This window comes from Apodemus sylvaticus, chromosome 7, assembly GCF_947179515.1.
Source record: "Apodemus sylvaticus chromosome 7, mApoSyl1.1, whole genome shotgun sequence".
NCBI classification, from domain to species: Eukaryota; Metazoa; Chordata; class Mammalia; order Rodentia; family Muridae; genus Apodemus; species Apodemus sylvaticus.
In genome coordinates, this window is record NC_067478.1 from 111,079,809 (window position 1) to 111,098,690 (window position 18,882).

The 18,882-nt window shown below is 54.0% G+C and overlaps 1 protein-coding gene across 2 annotated transcripts; it reads left to right on the top strand.

Annotated features, from left to right (window-relative positions):
- Positions 1–5: 5 nt before the first annotated feature.
- Positions 6–17,835, top strand: Znf653 (zinc finger protein 653). 2 transcript variants are annotated; one of them, XM_052188818.1, is made up of 9 exons: positions 6–638; positions 3,495–3,538; positions 5,670–5,885; positions 14,913–15,524; positions 15,625–15,826; positions 15,929–16,040; positions 16,789–16,903; positions 17,214–17,313; positions 17,408–17,835. In XM_052188818.1, exons 1-9 carry the CDS (start codon positions 346–348, stop codon positions 17,583–17,585), a joined length of 1,872 nt encoding a protein of 623 aa, XP_052044778.1. In that variant the 5' UTR covers positions 6–345; the 3' UTR covers positions 17,586–17,835. The 2 variants fall into 2 exon arrangements, with proteins under 2 accessions (XP_052044778.1, XP_052044779.1); XM_052188819.1 differs by having other exon boundaries at positions 15,649–15,826.
- The last annotated feature ends 1,047 nt before the right edge of the window (positions 17,836–18,882 follow it).

The window sequence follows — 18,882 nt, forward strand, 5'->3', positions numbered from 1 at the left end:
TTTGAACCCTGGTCCTCTGGAAAAGAAGTGAGTGGCCTTAAGCACTGGGCCATTTCTCCAGTCCTTTTGAAAAAAAAAATTTAACGACACTGTCCTAGAATTCGAGCGAGGCAAGGATAACCTAAGTTTCAAGACCCAGCTGCCTCTACCTCCCAAATAAACTGTAAACAGCGCACTTCCAAGGCCGGCCGGACTACGCGCATGCGCAGCTTTGGCTAGTTGTCCCCGTTTGGCGCCGCGGGCAGAGAAGACCCTGTGAGAAATCTCCCGGCGGCGCAGACTAGGCGCGCCACTTCCGGTCGAGGCTCCTAACAACGGGGGAGGCCGGTAACCAGGGAGGGGGGGATGGCGGAGCGGGCTCCAGAGCCCGGGGCGGAGGCGGAGGCGGGCGCAGGCGGGGAGGCGGCAGCAGAGGAAGGCGCGGCAGGCAGAAAGGCGCGGGGCCGGCCGCGGCTAACCGAGTCCGACCGGGCCCGGAGGCGGCTCGAGTCCCGGAAGAAGTACGATGTGCGGCGCGTGTACCTGGGCGAGGCGCACGGCCCCTGGGTGGACCTGAGACGCCGCAGCGGCTGGAGCGACGCCAAACTTGCCGCCTACCTCATTTCGCTGGAGCGTGGCCAGCGTAGCGGTCGCCACGGGTAAGGGGGCACGGGGCGCGGGGCCGGGAGAGGGAGGGAGCGCAGAAGCCAGAGGGCGGGACGAGAAGGGCGAGGGCCCCGCCCCCGGAGTCCGAGGCCCCACCCCGGGCCGCCTGGCGGGCTTCGGGCTCGGGCTCAGGCAGCCCAGACCCTTATGCGCCTCCTCGCGGCTCCGCCTCCGATCCATTGACTACCCAATGCAAGCCTGCGCCCCACCCCTCTGCCCGCCTTCAGCAGCGCTGACTGCCCGTCTGAGGACTCGACCCGCCTCCTGGCCTGGCTTGGGGCTGTCCTCAGGTGTAAACCTCCGGAGGCGCTGGGCTCTCTGGTGTTCAGTGTACGAGTGCCTTGCCTTCAAGTATATATGTGTGCCACGTGCATGCCTACTCCCTGCAGAGGTCAGAAAAGGGTGTCGATCCCCTGAAACCACCAATGGGAGCCACCAAACCCGATCCTCTCCCAGCAAGCGGTCTTAACCCAGCCATCTCTGTTTCAACTCCCTTGTCAGGGCTACTAGTGTGCATCCTGAGTGCTGGGACTAAAGGCGTGTGCCATGCTTGGCTTGAGAGCCCTTTTAAGACAATTATTGTGTAGTGTTTGTGTGTATGTGTGTGTGTGTAAGAGAGAGAGAGAGAGAGAGAGAGAGATGTATGTAGGGGAGGTGGGGGGCTGGCTTTGCAGAGCCTTCTGGGGATCAGACTGAGATCGTGAATGTTTAACCACACTGTAGCTGTCAGAGTATTGGTAAACTGTCATGTGCTGCTTGCCCGTACTGAGAAGCTGGCTCTGAAAGTATGGCTGCCCCTCCTATTTGAGACTCCGGCATGTTTGACTCAGTGTCCCCCAGTACCCTCTGTCTTACTCTGTGACAGGAAGAGAAGAGAACAGCAGAAACGCCCCAGAGTAAAAACCCTGTGACCTTAAAACAGCAAGAAGGTGGAGCATCTCCAACAGAGGTCACTCCTGTTGTCCCATAATGCAGACATCCACAGTGGAAAGCGAAGCCGGAAGCAAGCTCAGCCACAGAGGGAGAGCTCAGTTGGGAACCAGCTGAGGCCCAGCTTCCAGCCAGTGGCTACGTGCTGTGAATGCTGGACTTGATAGTATCTGTCTGGTTGGCACAGACAGTTCCAGCCAGCCAGGGCTACATAACGATATTCTGTCTCAAATAAAATACAAACTGAGAATAGGGAGCTTAGAAAGGCCTTGCCCTTCGTAAGGATTCGGTGCAGCTTTTTTGCACTCAGCTGTGTGAATGTTCTTCTTCTTTTTTAGGATTTATTTATTATATGTGAGTACACTGTAGCTGTCTTCAGACACTCCAGAAGGGAGCATCAGATCCCATTACAGATGGTTGTGAGCCACCATGTGGTTGCTGCGATTTGAACTCAGTACCTCGGGAAGAGCGGTCAGTGTTCTTAACTGCTGAGCCATCTCTCTAGCCCATGAATGATTCTTTAAGAGTTGATTTTAGGCCCTGACAGGTTGGCTCGATGGTTAAAAACATTTGTTGCTCTTGCAGAGGACCTGGGTTTGGTTCCAGTCACAGCCCTGTGGTTCACAACCATCTGTACTTCAGTTCCGAGGGATCCCCATGCTCTCTTCTGACCTCTAGGGGCACCAGGCAGGTGCAGAGACATGAATGCAAGTAAAACATATGCACCTGAAATAGTAAAATCATTCTTAGAGGCACATGCCTTGAATCCCAGCGCCTTGGAGGCAGATGCCAATAGAGCTCTTTGAGTTTGAGGCCAGCCTGGTCTCTATATTGAGTTCTAGGATAACCAAGGCTACACAGAAAGACGGGTCTCAAAACAAAACAAACAAACAAAAAACAAAAATACATTTGTTCTGAGGGGCGGTAATCAGCTAGGAGCTAGGGTCATAACTCAGTGCTGGAGTGTCTGCTGCGAGAAAAGCTCTGGGACAGGTGCGCGCGCACACGTACAAGTTGAGCACACAACCCTACCAGTAGCTTGCCTGCCATGCGCCTGAACCTCTAATTCATTGCATGTTTGTAATGCCAGCACTGCAGAGGAAGGCGTTTGCTCCCAAGCATCGTGACCTTAGTTGATTCTCAGGACACATGGTAGAAGGAGAACACTCCTGCAGGTTATCCTCTGCCCTCGATACACAAGCACTACGGCACATTCCTTACCCTGTAAATAAATAAGTGTAACACATTCTTTTTTTTAAAAAAATGAGACACTCACACAGAAGCGTGAGTAGTAAGGGCAGCCTAGGAAGCCGGGAAGAAGGAACTTGCGATCCCTGCCCTACCTCTGGAGTGCTGGGCTTACTTACAGGCATGAGCTGCCTGCCACGTAGGGTTTGTGCGGTTCAGGGAGAAGGAAGCCTGGGCTTTGTGCATGCGCAGCATGGGCGCCAGTATTTTCTTCATATTATTTTTTTTATTTTGCTTTCTTGAAATAAGGCTTTCCTATATAGCCTACGCTGGCCTTTTCTTGATAGAGTTGAGAGTAGCCTCAGTTCATGAGCCCCCCACCTCTGCCTTCTGAGTGAGTGCTGGGGAGCCAGGCATGCACCAGCACTCCTGACTAACATTCCTAATGACTGATAGAGAGGCTGACTCTGCATCGGGGTATGTGTCCCACCAGGTGGGACTCAGGGTGTCTCTCAGCATCCCCCCCCCCACTGCCCCACATCCCATCCCCAGGCCCTTCTGAGTGCCAGTGTTCTCTGAGCTAAGTGATGGCCAAAGACTGCAGGAAAGGGAGCATGGCAGTAGAGGTTCACGGGCCTCCCGGAGCAGACAAAGTGCTGCTGTCTTCTGCCAGGCCAGGACTCGGACCCACCTGCGCCCCGAGCTCACCCTCGCCACTCTCTGTGTTACAGGAAGCCGTGGGAGCAAGTTCCCAAAAAGCCAAAGCGGAAGAAGAGTAAGTGGGGCCCAGCGTGGGGGGGGGGGGGAGCGCATGCAGCGCAGAGCCTGGAAGTGGCTGGCCGCCGCCGTTGTCCCTGTCCCTTTGCTACCCCTGCCTGCTGAGGCAGTGTGTCGGGGTCTAAAATGTCCCACTCAGTATGACGGTGGTGCTTTGCCAAGTCCATCATGCCCGTCAGGGTGGTCCTAGAGAGAACCTGCTGGTGGCAGTGGGTCCTGCTCTGCCTCTTTTTTGATGCAAAGGTCTCATGTAGCTTGTTAGCCTCAAACTCATCCTAGAGGCTGGCCTGTATCCCACAATACTTGGCTGTCAGGTGTGTACCAGCAGTGCAGCTCATGTGGCTAGCGATGGAACCCAGGGCTTTGTGCTTAGGACAAGGGAATTGGTCCTTGCTTTCTCCCACACGGGTTCTGAGTGTCTGAGCTGGGGGGGGGGGGCGGCTTGAGAGCAAGCACCCTCACTCCGCCAGTTTGGCTGCTTGCTCTTTTTTTCTGGCTGCCTTTGCTCTGTAACCCAGGATGGCCTCAAAACTCAAAACCGCCCTGTCTCAGGGATGCAGGCCTGCCTGAACATGCCCATCCCCAGGTTTGGCACACAAGGAGCTGCAGTCTTCCTGGGCAGCCCGAGGGGGCTAGGGAGTGCCCGGCTGGCAATGGAGCAGCTGTGGAAGTCCGTGTCACACATGGTTCTCACTAGGGTGGAGCCCCTGGGCTCACCCCTGCAGCCCAGGGACCTCTTTTGGCCCTCTTCCCTTCCAGCCTACAGGTGGAGGACAGTCCCACGGCGCCGCCATACTACATAGACCTCAGCCCTCCTCAGGGCCTTCATGACTTCTTTGCGCCCTCCCTCCTCCCTGGCAGTCCCCAGATGTAGAATTCTGGTTTGCCCCTGTCCACTCATCTAGAGCTGCCTAGCCAGATTGTGGCAAAGCCAAGATCTAACTGCAGGCGGCCTGGCTCTGCCATGCCCACCCTCCAGCACCCTTACCATGTCCAGAAGCTCTTGCCCTAGCCAGCCCCAACAAAGCAAGGCTGATCTGGCTACCCTTTATGTCTGCCCTTGTGGGGCTGCTGCTCTGCTGGGGAAGACAGACAAGAGGCATCTAAATAGATGCCACAGGCAGCCTCGTGTGCTCTTATAAACAAACCGGAGTTGACTGGACTGACTGTGGAAAGGTTGGCTCTGACAGCAGTGTCTGTGGGGAGAGTTCTGAATGAAGGCGCTGACAGGAACATGGAGGCACATAGCAGAGCGTGTGCAAAGGTTGGGGCAGGATCATATCTAGCTCATGTGAAGGACAGCGAGGAGGCCATGTGGCTAGAGGGAGAGGACGGGAGGGATGGCACCTGGCAGTGCTTGTGGCCTTGCCAGCCACCTGGCACTTCCTTTCTCAGTCCCCTTGGAGGAGGGGCCGCCTTGAGGGAGGACAGGCCCTTGTCTCCTGGCGCCCCCTCGTGGCTGTCGATGGCAGTGGGAAGGCACCAGGGAGACCTTCCTGGACTGTGTGGGATGAAGTTTTTGGGTTGGTTTTTTTCTTTGTTTTTTGTTTTTTGAGACAGGGTTTCTTTGTGTAGTCTAGGCTGTCCTGGAACTAACTCTATAGATCAGACTGACCTCGAACTCACAGAGATCTGCCCGTCTCTGCCTCTTGAGTGCTAGAATTAAAGTCGTGTGCCACCACTGCCCAGCAGTGGCAGAATGAAGATTTTTATTTAGAAACAGCTGAGTGTGGTGGTGCATGTCTTCAGTCTCAGAAGAAACAGCTAAAGGCTGAGCAGTGGCATACCTTCATGCCAGCACTGGTGAGACAGAAGCAGGCAGATTTCTGTGAGTTCAAAGCTATCTTGAGCTACATAATAAGACTCTATTAGAAAAAAGAAAGAAAGAAAAGAAACACAGCCAACAGTTATTGTGCCAGGCGCCATTAGCTGTGTGACTTCACTCAGCCAATGACAGTTTCTGGCTATCTCCAAGTCCCAGTTATCTCTAGGGGTGTCACCTCCCCAAGCCTCAGCTGCTGCTTCTGCAAAGTGGGAATGGGCTTCAAGAGGCTGTCTCAGACTGGGAAGTGTTGGCCCCAGGGGGGGTGGAACACTGTCCTCATCTACCTCGGGCCCTGTGTCCACAGGGCGGCGGCGCAACGTGAACTGCCTGAAGAACGTGGTCATCTGGTATGAGGACCACAAGCACCGCTGCCCCTACGAGCCGCACCTGGCTGAGCTTGACCCGACCTTCGGCCTTTACACGACGGCCGTGTGGCAGTGCGAAGCGGGGCACCGCTACTTCCAGGACCTGCACTCCCCACTCAAGCCCCTCAGCGACTCCGAGCAGGACAGTGACAGAGGTGGGTCCACAGGGCAAGGGCCGGGGAACAGGCCTGGGGCCTCTGCACACTTCCTGTGGGCCAGGCAAGACTGGCACCAGTGCCATTAGGGCAGTGGCCTGGACAAGCCCTTTGCCAGGCTTGCAGCTTTTGAGTCCCTGCCAGAATTTTGTCCACGTGGCTACTAGCTACCTTTGTAAGTTCCCTCTAGCTCTCCAGCTCTCTCTTGCTCACTCTCTGTCCCCCTTCCTCATCCTGCTCCCCTTCCTTCTCATCACTGCGGTACCTACCGGCTTCCTTTCTGTTTTAAACATCTTATGCCTTTGGGGTTTGGAGGGGTTTTTTGTTTTGTTTTTGTTTTGTTTTGTTTTTTTACTTGTTTTGGGGACATAGTTCCATTATGTAGCTGTGGCTGGTCTGGAACTTGCTATTTTGGACCATGCTGGCATCAGATTTACCCCTCTCTGCCTGTCTCTGCCTCCTAAGTGCAGAGGGAAGGTGTGCACACCACACTCAGCCCTGCTCTGTTTCCTTAGCCAGGTTCTTTTCCTATAGTTCAGGCTGGCCTTGAGTTTTGCACAGCCCTTGTAATCCCAGCCTACCAAGTACTGGGATTACAGATGTGCATGCCAAGCTAACCCTCACTTAGCTTGTTCTAGGCAGGGCTCTACCACTTGGCCACACATCCTCAGCCCCCACCCCATTTTCAGCCCTTACTTTTTTTCCCCATTTTTTATTTTATGGTGTTGTTCGCATATGTCTGTGTACCACAGTGCTTTTGGAGCCAGAACTGTTGTATTCCTTCAGACTAGAGTTATAGATGGTTGTGAGTCACCATGTGGGTGCTGAGAACTGAACTCTGGTCCTCTGGAATAACTGTCTCTCCAGCCCCTTTCAGCCTTTTTACTTTTACTTTTGAGATATGGGCTCACTAAGTCACCCAAGTTGCCCTTGAACTCTCTAGCTCAAGTAAACCTCAAATTTGAACTTGAAATCCTCCTGCCTCAACATCCCAAGCAACCAGGATGACAGGCTTGGGCTCGACTCAGGCTTCTTTGCTGTCCTTGATCTTCTGTTTCCCGCTGTGGTCCCTTTCTCCCGCCACCAGCCCTGCCTCCTGAGTCTGTCACCCTTTCCACCCCTCCCTCCCTCCCTTTGCCCCACTGAGGCTGAGAGGGGCTCTCAGGAAGGCCCAGAGGCATCCTCGTGTGTGCAGTGAGGATGCCGCATGCTGCCTCAGGACTTGGCATGGCTGACAAGGCCCGTAGGGCCAGTCGCCAAGTACTATGCAGGCCTGAGGGTGGAGCTAGTCTTCAGGGCTAAGTCTGTGCTGGCAGGCATCACCAAGCAGGTGGCATCCCAGCTGGCTGAGGGGACGCTGGGGTGAGACATACTCCTGATGGGCCCACACCCACAGCCACCCTGCTGGGCCTCGGCCAGTCTCCAGAGGGAAGGTGTCCTGTGCTTTTTGGTTAGCACCCTGCCCTCCTCAGTGTGTCCCACTGGAGGCCCTGTCCCAGGCCACCTGACTCCTGCCCATAACTCTGTCATCTGTCCTGCCATACAGCTCTTGAGGAAGTCCAGGAGGATTGGGACTGGTTTATCTTGTACCTTCCTAGGCTGCGATAGTGTCACCTCAGACCAACACTGACATCCATAATTGGGCTTTTGGGAATGAGCCCTGTGATCCATTAGCCATGTCTGCCTAGGCAGGAGTAAGGAAGTGTCTTTGCTCCTATCCTGGCCTCTTCTCCAAACACCTCTCCCTGAGCCTGGGGTGGCAATGCCAGAGTCAGCCCGAGAACCTTCTACTGGAGCTGGGAATGAAGTCCAGAAGCATACAGATGTTTTCTTGGTTGGTGCTTGGACCAGAACCCAGAGCCTTGCACTGCTAGGCAAGCACTCGTTTGAGCTCTGGAAGCTGGATATGGGGCACACGCTGCCTGCGCTGGCTTTGAAGTAGCCATCTTTCTGCCTCAGCCTTCTGAGTAGTTGGGGTTTCAGACTGGCACGCCCAGGCCCGTTGTGATTACATATCCTTCAGGGACTTGGTGGGGACGGAGAAGTTATAGGTGTCCCGTAGGCCCGTTCCTCTTCCCTCCACTCTGTGGCCCCTGAATCAGGAGGTATTCCCATGCCTATGCGAGTCACCTCTGTCACTATAATGAGTGCCCAAGGCAGTCCAACTAGGAAGAAAAGGCTTGTCTGGGTTTCAGAGGCCCTGGCGATGTTGGAACCTGCTGCTCAGGGATGGCAACAGTGGGAGTGCCTGCAGAAAAGATCACTCGCCACAGCCGCCACCACCGCTCGCTAGAGCAGACGGAGGTACCACAGCCTCCTTCAGGGACACTCTGGGTCCTCAGGCTCAGCCTGCCTAGTAAAGGCTCCACCATCTTCTAATGGTGCCATTTCGGGGACTGTTTCTTTAAAACAGGAGCCTCGGTGAACACTTAGTCAAGCCATAGCCATGATCCAAGGGCTACTAAGAAGCAAAACAAACAAAAGGCAGAACACCAGAACCCCATCTACTCGTTAGGTCTCCAGTGTCAGTCAGAGTGGTGCTGTAAAGCCAGGCCGTGCACACAACTGCAAGTAAGAACCTGCCCAGGCTCTGGGCCACAGAACTTGGCACCAGACAGCATGTTCCAGCCATGTTACGGGTAGAATCAAAGTCCCAGGCGCCCGTGGCTCCCACTCCTCAGTCTCTGTGGATTTTAGTAGCAAATGCATGATTGACATGTCAGGGCCCCTTGGCTTATTGGTAGCCTTCTGGGAATGGGAATGGGAGGTGTGTGTGTGTGTGTGTGTGTGTGTGTGTGTGTGTGTGTGTGTGTGTGTGAGAGAGAGAGAGAGAGAGAGAGAGAGAGAGAGACCCTCTGCAATAGCAGTACATGCTCTTACCTCTGAGCCATCTCTCTGGCCCCTTTTGGGCATTTTGTTCTAGAGCCAAAGCAGGCAGTAAACAGAATAATCAGTACAGCAGCAAATACTGAGAGAGGGGCTGTAACTCAGTGAGCTGACTGACAGCCAACCAACGCCAGAGAGAAGGTTCTGGCAGCTGGGACTGCATGTGCAAAGACTCTGAGACCAGAACTTGTCTAATGTCCCTGAAGTAAGAAACCTAGAGAGGAAATAAACAGGAGGCGGGGGGAGACTCGGGCCATGCAGCATGGGCTGCAGACGCACTGAGGGCCTTCGGGATACTTCAGAAAGACGACCTGGCCCACAGTGACACACATTGGGGCTACTTTTGTGTTTTGATTTTGTTTTTTTGAGGCAGAGTTTCTCTGTGTAGCCCTAGTTGTCCTGGAACTAGCTCTGTAGACCAGGCTAGCCTTGAACAGAGAGATTTGCCCATCTCTGCCTCTTGAGTGCTAAAATCAAAGGTGTGTGTACCTGCACACTTGGCAGTTTTGTGCTTTTTAAGATGTTGTGTAGCCGGGCAGTGGTGGTGCACGCCTTTAATCCCAGCACTTGGGAAGCAGAGGTAGGCAGATTTCTGAGTTTGAGGCCAGCCTGGTCTACAGAGTGAGTTCCAGGACAGCCAGGGCTACACAGAGAAACCCTGTCTTAGATTTAAAAAAAAAAAAAAGACCTTGTGTGTGAGGGTAGGTGTGTGGGTGAGCATGTCACAGCATGTGTGCAGTCAGAGGACAGCTCTCAGGACGGCTTCTTCATGCACCCTGTGGCTCTCCTGGGTAGAGCTCAGCTTGTCACTTACCCTTGGACCCTCCCCCTGGCTCTATCACATCCGTACTACTGCACAGTGCTCAGTGTCCCACATGCCTGGCTACCCTAATATACTTGTCCCCAGTCCTTTTAATCCTGTGACTCCAGCCTCCTCCTGGGCTTGCCTGGCTAGGTGCTAGGGACAGGGAGGTGGAAGCTTGCCCAAGGGAAACGGCTCTGCTGCTCTATTGCATGGAACCAGTGCTGGGTGGGATCTACTTGTTGCAGGGCGTGGGAAATGGCAGAGCAGCAGGATGGACAGGAAAAGGCTGGGTTTGGGAGCAGCCAGCCTGTTTCTTACAGGAAGCGATAAAGCAGGTTCTTAGGAGCTAGGGGTCCAAGCTGTCCGTGTTGCAGCAATGCTGGGGCTGTGACCAGCATCTGTAGGGATTGAGGAGAGACAGTTGGGCTGTGGGTGGATGGACTTTGGATTCGGTCCCAACAGGTTTTACTGACAGATTGGAAGTGGGTGTGAGAGAGAAAGTCAAGGAAAGCCCTAGGATGTTGGCTTGAGCCACAGGAAGGACAGAACTGCCACCCTGTGAGACAGGGCCACCTGTGAGCAGAACTGCACAGGCTCTGTTGGAAGAACATCTTGTGAAGAAGATCCCAGTGTTGCTGATGGGGGCAGCAGAAGGTGTGGTTCCAAGAACTTGGGGCTCAATAGGGAGACCGAGATCCTCATGAATGCAGAGTCACCAGGACCTTGATACAGTCTATGGTGTCATAAAAATAGACACAGTTCAGGAGCTAGGGACATGTCTGAGTGGGTAAGGTGCTTGCTATGCAAGCATGAGAACATGATTTCAATTCCCACACATATATCAAAAAAGGCACTCGTGTAATCCTAGCAGTGGGAAGATGGAGCCAGGAGACTCCAGGGGCTCACTGACTAGCCAGGCTAAGAGCCACAATGCTGAGCCCCAAGTGAGAGAGACTCTGTCTATAAAAGTAAGTCGGGACTAGACATGGTGTCAGATATCTGTAGTGTGGCACTGGAGAGGCAGAGGCAGGTGAATCTCTGTGAGTTCAAGGCCATCTTTGTCTACATAGTAAGTTCTGGGCAAGCCAGGACTACATAACTGAAACAAACTACATAACTGATTGAAAAATAAAAGTAAATGAATAAGCTAGGGAGGGTACTGAGGAAGGAACTCGGAACTGGTCTCTGACCTCTATATGTATCTACGCACATGTGCATACAAATGCAGATACATAAACACACACAGAGGTCCCGTGTGCAGTGCCTCTGTCTCGCCCAGATTCAGCCGTCCGAGGACTGGACAGTGGGAGAGCGCAGCAGGCACGCGTCAGTCCACTCAAGACAGTGGGGCCTCTGTTCCTGGTGGCTCCTTGTTCTTTCTGGATTCTTGAGACGCTTGATCCTTACTTTGTTCTGTTTGCATTTGTTTATTTGCTTCTGAGACAATACAGTATTGGAAGAGGAGTTGGTGTTGCATCAGGCATTGTAAATGATTTAAGGCAAATGGGGGAGTGCATATAAGTTCTATGAAGGTTTACAGTTTATTTAATATTTATTACATTTACTTGTTGGGGGAGTGTGGGTGGCAAAGCACTGCTGTGGATGTTAGTAGACATCAGAGGACAATTTAATGGAGGTTGGTGATTGGCATTCCTCTATGGGAGTTCTGGGAACCAAACTCAGATCCTCACTCTGAGACAGGTCTCTGTGTGTAGCCCTAACTGGCCTGGAAATAACTGTAGACCAGGCTGGCCTCGAACTCACAGATATCCGCCTGCCTTTCCTCCCATGTGCCACCATGCCAAGCTTCCCTGCTTATTTTTGAGACAGGTTCTTATGTATTCAGGCTGGCTATGAGCTCATTATATAGCCAAGAATAATGGTGACCTAGCAATCCTCCAGTCTCACTACCCCAGTGTTGGGGGTAGCGCTGGAGGTATAGCACCACTCCAGTCTATGCAGTGCTGGCGGTGGAACCCAGAGCCTCATGCGTGCTTGGCAAGTGCACCACCACTGGAGCTGCAGCTACAGCCCTGCAAATACTTCATTAAAAAAAATTATATAGGTTGGGCATGGTGATGCACACCTTTGATCCCTGCACTTGGCAGGCAGATGTAAGTGGATCTCTGCAAGTTCAAGACCAGCCTAGTCTATGGAGTGACCTCAGAACAGCTCTGTGTGTGTGTGTGTGTGTGTGTGTGTGTTTGAGAGAGAGAGAAAGAAACACACACACAGAGAGGGGGGGAGAGAGAGAGAGGGAGGGAGGGAGAGAGAGAGAGAGAGAGAGAGAGAGAGAGAGAGAGAGAGAGAGAGAGAGAGAGAGAGAGAGAGAGAGAGAGAGATGGGGCAGTGCAGAAGAGGGCATTCCAGGACATGAGCTCTCCTAGAGCTGGAGTTAGTTGCTGTTGTAAGCTCCTTGGGAACGGACTAGGGACCTCTGGAGGAGCAGAAGTGCTCTTTAGCCCTAAGCTGGGCCATCTCTTCCGCCCAGCAGCAGTGCATTTGTGCTTCACACAGAGACACTTTAACAAGGAGCTCTTTGGAATAGCCTGAATCTGTGCTGGTTAAGCTGATTCACCTACATAGCTGCTAGATAGGAGCAAATCGCCTAAAAGACCAAAGACGAGGGAAGACGTAAGCTCAACTCCTGTTCATCAGGGAGGGGCCCAAGCATCTGCTCATGAGAGCTGTCTGAGGCTGGGGAGATGGCCCAGTCAATAAAGTGCTTGCTATACAAGCATGAAGACATGAGTCTGGGTCCCCGGGACCCACAGTGAGATAGCTCAGTCATAAAGGTGCTTGTCGCCAAGTCAGATGACCTGAGCTTTGTTCTCGGGAACCATAGGATGGCCAGAAAACCAAATCATGCAAGTTTCCCTCTGACCCCCCCCACATGCACACCATAGTGCCCCCTACCTGCAAATAAATACATTTGAGAAATAAAAATAATACAGGAGAGAGATTAAGGAATACAGATGTCCACTCTGGTCTCTGCAGACCAGGCTTTGTTCTCGGGAACCATAGGATGGCCAGAAAACCAAATCATGCAAGTTTCCCTCTGACCCCCCCACATGCACACCATAGTGCCCCCTACCTGCAAATAAATACATTTGAGAAATAAAAATAATACAGGAGAGAGATTAAGGAATACAGATGTCCACTCTGGTCTCTGCAGACCAGGCTTTTGGTCAGTGAGCAGGCAGCTCGGCAGTGGCACGTGGTGGTGCTGAGACTGAGGCTCTCTCAGAGTCCGTCGTCAAGAACTAGGCTTGTGCCGGGCGGTGGTGGCGCATGCCTGTAATCCCAGCACTCTGGGAGGCAGAGGCAGGCGGATCTCTGAGTTCGAGGCCAGCCTGGTCTACAGAGTGAATTCCAGGACAGCCAGGGCTACACAGAGAAACCCTGTCTCAAAAGAACAAAATCCAAAAAAACAAACAAAAAAAAGGAACTAGGCTTGTGACTCCATTGTACTCTCTTCTGGACACTGCTAAGTTACACTTCATAGCTATGAGCAGAAGCAAACTGAAGGGAGAACTTTCAAGAGTTCCATGAATCATCCCAACAAAGTCATGACACCAAAAGCAGCATCATGGGAATTTCCAACTGACACCTAGACAGACAGACACCAAGTAACCCAGGACTTTCAGCAGACATCAGAAGTGCTTGAAAGGCCTTCTGACCGAGCCCTTGATTTACTGGATCAGAGGCTCACTCAAGGCAGGTTTTTTCCTGACAGTATGTGAAGAGATCCTAGGGAGAGCAGGGAGGGGTGACGCTCAGTTTGCTGATGAATGCTTTTGATCCCAGCACATGGGAAGCAGAGGCAGGTGGATCTTGAGTTCAAGGCCAGCCTGGTGTACACATGAATTTCAGGGCAGCAAGGATTACACAGTGAGACCCTGTCTAAAAATGCTAATAAAACAAGCCAGAGAGGCCAAGAATGAACAATACTAGGGCCGAGCAGGGCCTGTGTGGTGATTGAGTACAGCCAGCCAAAGCAGCGGCCACAGGGACCTCAAAGGGACCACTGGCTTGGGCCCTGAAAGTCACAGTACTTTGTGGCGACACATAGATTCCAGCTCCAGCACACCCATGTTTTCACATGAGTCCGGGTAAAGGCCCGTGGGTAACCTTGAATGTCATCCTCAGAAGTGTTACGTATCTCCTTTGAGAGGCTCCTCCCCGGCCTGGAGCTCACCAGCGCTGGGTGGGTACCACGCATGTGTGCCACTAAGCAGACCTGACATTTCTAAATTGTTTTACATGTTATTATTAGTCTGAGTGTACTGTGTATGTAGCATGTGTGTGACTGGGAGGGCACTAGGGGGCATCCATGCCACAGAGCACACGTGGAGGTCAAAGGACAACTTTGTGGAGTTGATTCTCTCTGTCCACATATGTGGTGTGTTACTTTTTCTTTCTTGATGTTTTGAGACAAGATTTCTCTGTGTAGCCCTGGTTGACTCTGGAACTCACTCTGTAAACCAGGCTAGGCTCAAACTCAGAGATCTGCCTGCCTCTACCTCCTGAATGCTGGGGTTAAAGGCCTGTGCCACCAGCAGCCTAGCTGATCCGTTACTTCTCTGTTACCAAGATAATACACCAGGACCAACAGAGACTTAGGGAAGAAAGAGCTGCGTCTGACTTAAGGCTGCAGAGAGGATAAGAACCCGTCTGGTGGGACAACCTGGAGCAGGCAGCAGCCGTGGCAGCCAGGGCAGGAAGGGAAGAGCTTTTCTCTCCAAATGCAAACAGAAGCAGAGTAAACTGAAAGCAGATGAGGCTGTGTAACCTCAAATCCTGCCCCTACTGACACACTTCCTTCACCAAGGCTGCATAACTTAAACATCTCCAAACAGTGACACCGGCTGGGGGCCAGTGCCTGAGCCTGTGGGAACATTTACCACTCAGATCACCACATCTGGGTCCAGGAACCAGACTCAGCTAGCAAGACTTGCACGGCAAATGCCTTTAGCCACCAAGCCAGTTGACACACAGAAATTTAGATTTATTTTATGAGTGTTTAGTCTGCTTGTATGTAAGTATATCACATGTATGCAGTATTTATAGAGGCTAGAAAAGGGTGTCAAATCCCCTTCAACTGGAGTTACAGACTAGATTAAGCCACCTTATGAGTGCTAGAAAGTGAACACTGGTCATCTCCAAGAGCAGCGAGTGCTCTTAACCAGTGAGTGATATTTGCCGTCCCTGTGCATGGTATTTTAACATGGTTTCTGCGGATGGAGCTCAAGTCCTTGTATTTATTTATAAAACAAACACTTCGAGCTGAGCCACCCCTCCCCCCCAGCTAGTAACCCTTTCCTTTCTTCTCTCAGTGGGCAACGGCCTGGTGGCTGGCAGCTCTGACTCAGCCAGCTCCAGCTCCAGCTCTGACTCGGAGGAGCCTCCTGAGACCCAGCCAGCCAACGCCTCGGCTGCTGCTGCAGCTGTCACCCCCGGCAGCCCCACAGGCAGCAGTGGGCTCATCACTCAGGAAGGAGTCCACGTCCCCTTTGATGTCCGGCACGTGGAGAGCCTGGCTGAGCAGGGCACCCCTCTGTGCCAAAACCCTGCAGGCAGCGGGCCTGAGGCCCTGGAGACAGTGGTGTGTGTGCCAGTTCCCATGCAAGTGGGCACTGGCCCCGGCACCCTCTTTGAGAACATGCCCCAGGAGGCACTGGGTGAGGTAGTAGCCAGCTGCCCCGTGTCAGGCATGGTGCCTGGCTCCCAGGTGATCATCATTGCTGGTCCTGGCTACGACACCCTCACAGCCGAGGGCATCCACCTCAATGTCTCTGCCAGTGGTGGCACTCCCAGCAGCAGCCTGGGTGAGGAGGTGCCCTGTGCCATCATGGAGGGTGTGGCAGCCTACACACAGACAGAGCCCGAGGGCACCCAGCACAGCACCATGGACACCACCTCCATAGCCAGCATGGAGACCAAGAAAGGTCTGGGGGTGCCACTGTGGCCTCTGGCAGGGGTGGGAAGGGTGGCAGAGGGGAATGAGTAGCCCTCAAAGTGAGCTCCTTGACAGCCTTGTCCCCACAGACACCACCCCGTGTCACCCCGTAGAGAAGGAGGACCTGTATATGCTCAAGGAGGAGAAAGAGGATTCAGTGTCCCCAGAGCTGGCAGAGCTGGCAGCCACGGTGCCTGAGAATACAGAGGCAGGGGCAGAAGTGGATGGAGAGGACCTGGACACCAGTGAGATGTCAGCCATCATCTACGAGATTCCCAAGGAGCCCGAGAAGTGGGTGTGAGGGTGGGAGGGTGGGACCAAGGGCAAGGGACAGCTGCAGGCTTACAGCCTACTAGGGACTGGCACCCTGATGCCACGGGCCCTTCTCTCCAGGAGACGGCGGAGCAAGCGGTCGCGGGTGATGGATGCTGACGGCCTGCTGGAGATGTTCCACTGTCCATACGAGGGCTGCAGCCAGGTGTACGTGGCTCTCAGCAGCTTCCAGGTGAGGCCACCCGCCAGGCACGGCCATGTGGCCGCACTAGATGGCTGTACCAGGCGTCGGTGGGGCTGGGCTGCCTCCACGAGCCCATCTTGTCACAGCTGGTCTTGCTTGACTTCTGACTTCCTCAGCCCCATCTCTGCAAACACAGGCATAGCCAACCTGGTCTGACCAGTACCTCCCAGGTCTTGGAAGACTGTCCCAGTCCCAGGCACTGGCCATGCCTGGGAGCCTCAGATCCTCACACAGTTGGAACCTTCCCCATAGCTGCCTTCTGTAGTGTGGACAGTGTGCCCTAGAGTAGAGCGAGCGGGGTTTCCTCCTCTCTGCGCACTGAAGGCAGCGCCAGGAAGCCTTTGCACTTGCTGAGCGTGTTTTAAGCATGTAGGCTGTTCTCCTGGGTTAAAGAATGAAAGAGAAAGAAAGGGGAAAAAAGAAAAGCCATTGACTTAAATCCCCCCAGGGGCAGTGCGGCACTTGGGAGGCATCAGCCAACCATTGTGCCCTGGAGCCTCAGTTTCCCCATGCTCATAGGGCTAGCAGCAGGGGCCCGCCCAGGTTAACTGGAACTGAGAGCCAAGCGGGATTGGAAAAGCGGCTTTTTGACCAGTGCTCCGGTCCAAGTTGGACCCTAGGATGCCTCTTCACTTTCCAGCCTAGGCTGGCTCTGGCTCCGGCTACCTGCTGCCTCCCCACTTCAGTAGCCCCCAGGTGTTCCCTTGGCACCCACTCTTGCCCCTCTCACCCCTAGAACCACGTCAACCTTGTGCATCGCAAAGGGAAGACCAAAGTGTGCCCTCACCCTGGCTGTGGCAAGAAGTTCTATTTATCCAACCACCTGCGGCGCCACATGATCATCCACTCAGGTCAGGCCCTGCCAGCTAGGACCGTAGGCCAGCTGTAGGGCACATGTGTAAATTCCAGCGTTCAGGAAGCCTGGGCTGTACCGTGAAATCCCATTCATACCTGTACCCGGCACTGGTTTTCATGTGCAGTTGTCCTGAATCCCAACACAGGTCATATGCGAGCTCATCTTAGCTTGGCAGTTGACACCTTGTGTCAGAAGCCCTCTTCCTACCTGCTGTCACTCGGCTCTCAGGGCTGGGTGGGGGAGGGGAGCTTGCTCCTTGTAGCCACCTCTACTGGGCAGGGTCTTGAGGCCGCTGCCACCCGCAGGCGTCCGGGAGTTCACCTGTGAGACCTGCGGCAAGTCTTTCAAGAGGAAGAACCACCTGGAGGTGCACCGACGCACGCACACTGGGGAGACGCCCCTGCAGTGAGTGCCCAGCACCAGGGAGGGAGGTGACCTGAGCGGGTTGCAGGGGAGGCTTAGCCCGCGGTGACCCTTGGGCCCCTCTCCTGCCACGCAGGTGCGAGATTTGCGGGTACCAGTGCCGGCAGCGTGCTTCGCTCAATTGGCACATGAAGAAGCACACAGCAGAGGTGCAATACAACTTCACGTGCGACCGCTGCGGGAAGCGCTTCGAGAAACTGGAAAGTGTCAAGTTCCACACGCTCAAAAGCCACCCGGACCACAAACCTACCTGACGTGCCCATGCCGGTGGACCTCAGCCTCTATTTATTTGTACTCTTGGACGTTATGTCCAGACCTATCAGAGCCCTAGACAGCCACTGGGGCTGCCCCAACCGCAGGCCGGAAGGAGGCATTCCCGCTCTCCCTGGGCAGGTGCCCCACCCTGCCCATCACTTCCCACCCATGGAGCTGGCACATGGGACTGCACTGCTGAACGGTGTCAAGAGCGCAGAGTGAGATTAAAGTGAAAAGGAGTTATCCTTCCCCTAAGCCTGGATAATTGTGGGCACTGGGCCGCCCTTTATGACCAATTAACCTGCTCCCTTCCTGACTCAGGCTACTACGTTGGGGGTGGCTGCCATTGGATAACACACATGCATCTTTCCTGTTAGCCTCTTGGGGGGCGGGGCTAGAATCCTGAAGGCCACACTTCCGTCGCTCACAGAATGTTTATTCCTGACCCAGAGAACTGTGGGAGGAGCTAAGCTGTTGAACAAACATTTGGAAACTCCAATGTAGACGAGCATCAGGCAAAAACTGGATTGATGAGTTGGTTTAGGAAGGAAGGGAGCTTCCCTGAGGAGGTGGCTTTTGCTCTTGAGCCTGAAGGACAGAGAATCCATTGCTGTGTGGGAGGGCTCGGTGTGTTCCTGGACCATGACACCATGGGATAACAATTGCCTTGGACCCACTGCCTGCAGGGATACTCCTGGAGAAGTAGACGCCACCACCAGGTGGTGCGCGAGCCGTTTGTCTAGTCGGAATAGTTGCTGCCACGTGACCCAGGGGAGCACAGCCGCGAGCTCTGGCACGTGCCCTTGGGAGCCCTGCGGCGCCGCCGCGCGCAGATTGGTCCCAATGGGGTGGCAACAAGACCCAATTCCCACTTGAGACTCGGGGGTACATCAGCCTGATACAGAATTAACGGAACGGAGCTGCTCTAAACTCTCCAAGAGCCGGTTCTCTTACTCAGGCAATGGAAGCAGGCAGTTTCCATGGGAACCGCGCTGGGGCCTTTGCCCGGGAAGTAACCTGGCTGCAGAGACTGCCAGCCAAGCGGAAGGCGGGGGCAGAGGTGAGCTATCCTCTCGGGGAGGTCCTGCTTCGGCAGCCGACTTGCCCTACAAACCTCGGAGAACCTGCTTTGCCATCACCCCTACTGTGTGGGTCACTGTGATTAGCCCGCCCTCTCAGCGTATACACCCTCTCATTGGCTCAATCTCCAGAGCGTCTTACAATTGGGTCTCTCGAGAGCCATTTCTGATTGGCTAAATCACGCATTCTGGACAAACCGGATCCTGAAGGGGCGTA

Bases quoted from the DNA above. Each gene is read 5' to 3' on its own strand.
- Znf653 (XM_052188818.1), top strand. From the start codon at position 346: ATGGCGGAGCGGGCTCCAGAGCCCGGGGCGGAGGCGGAGGCGGGCGCA. The intron at 15,525-15,624 runs GTCTGGGGGTGC...TTGTCCCCACAG, and splicing joins CAGCATGGAGACCAAGAAAG to ACACCACCCCGTGTCACCCC. The intron at 16,904-17,213 runs GTCAGGCCCTGC...TGCCACCCGCAG, and splicing joins CCACATGATCATCCACTCAG to GCGTCCGGGAGTTCACCTGT.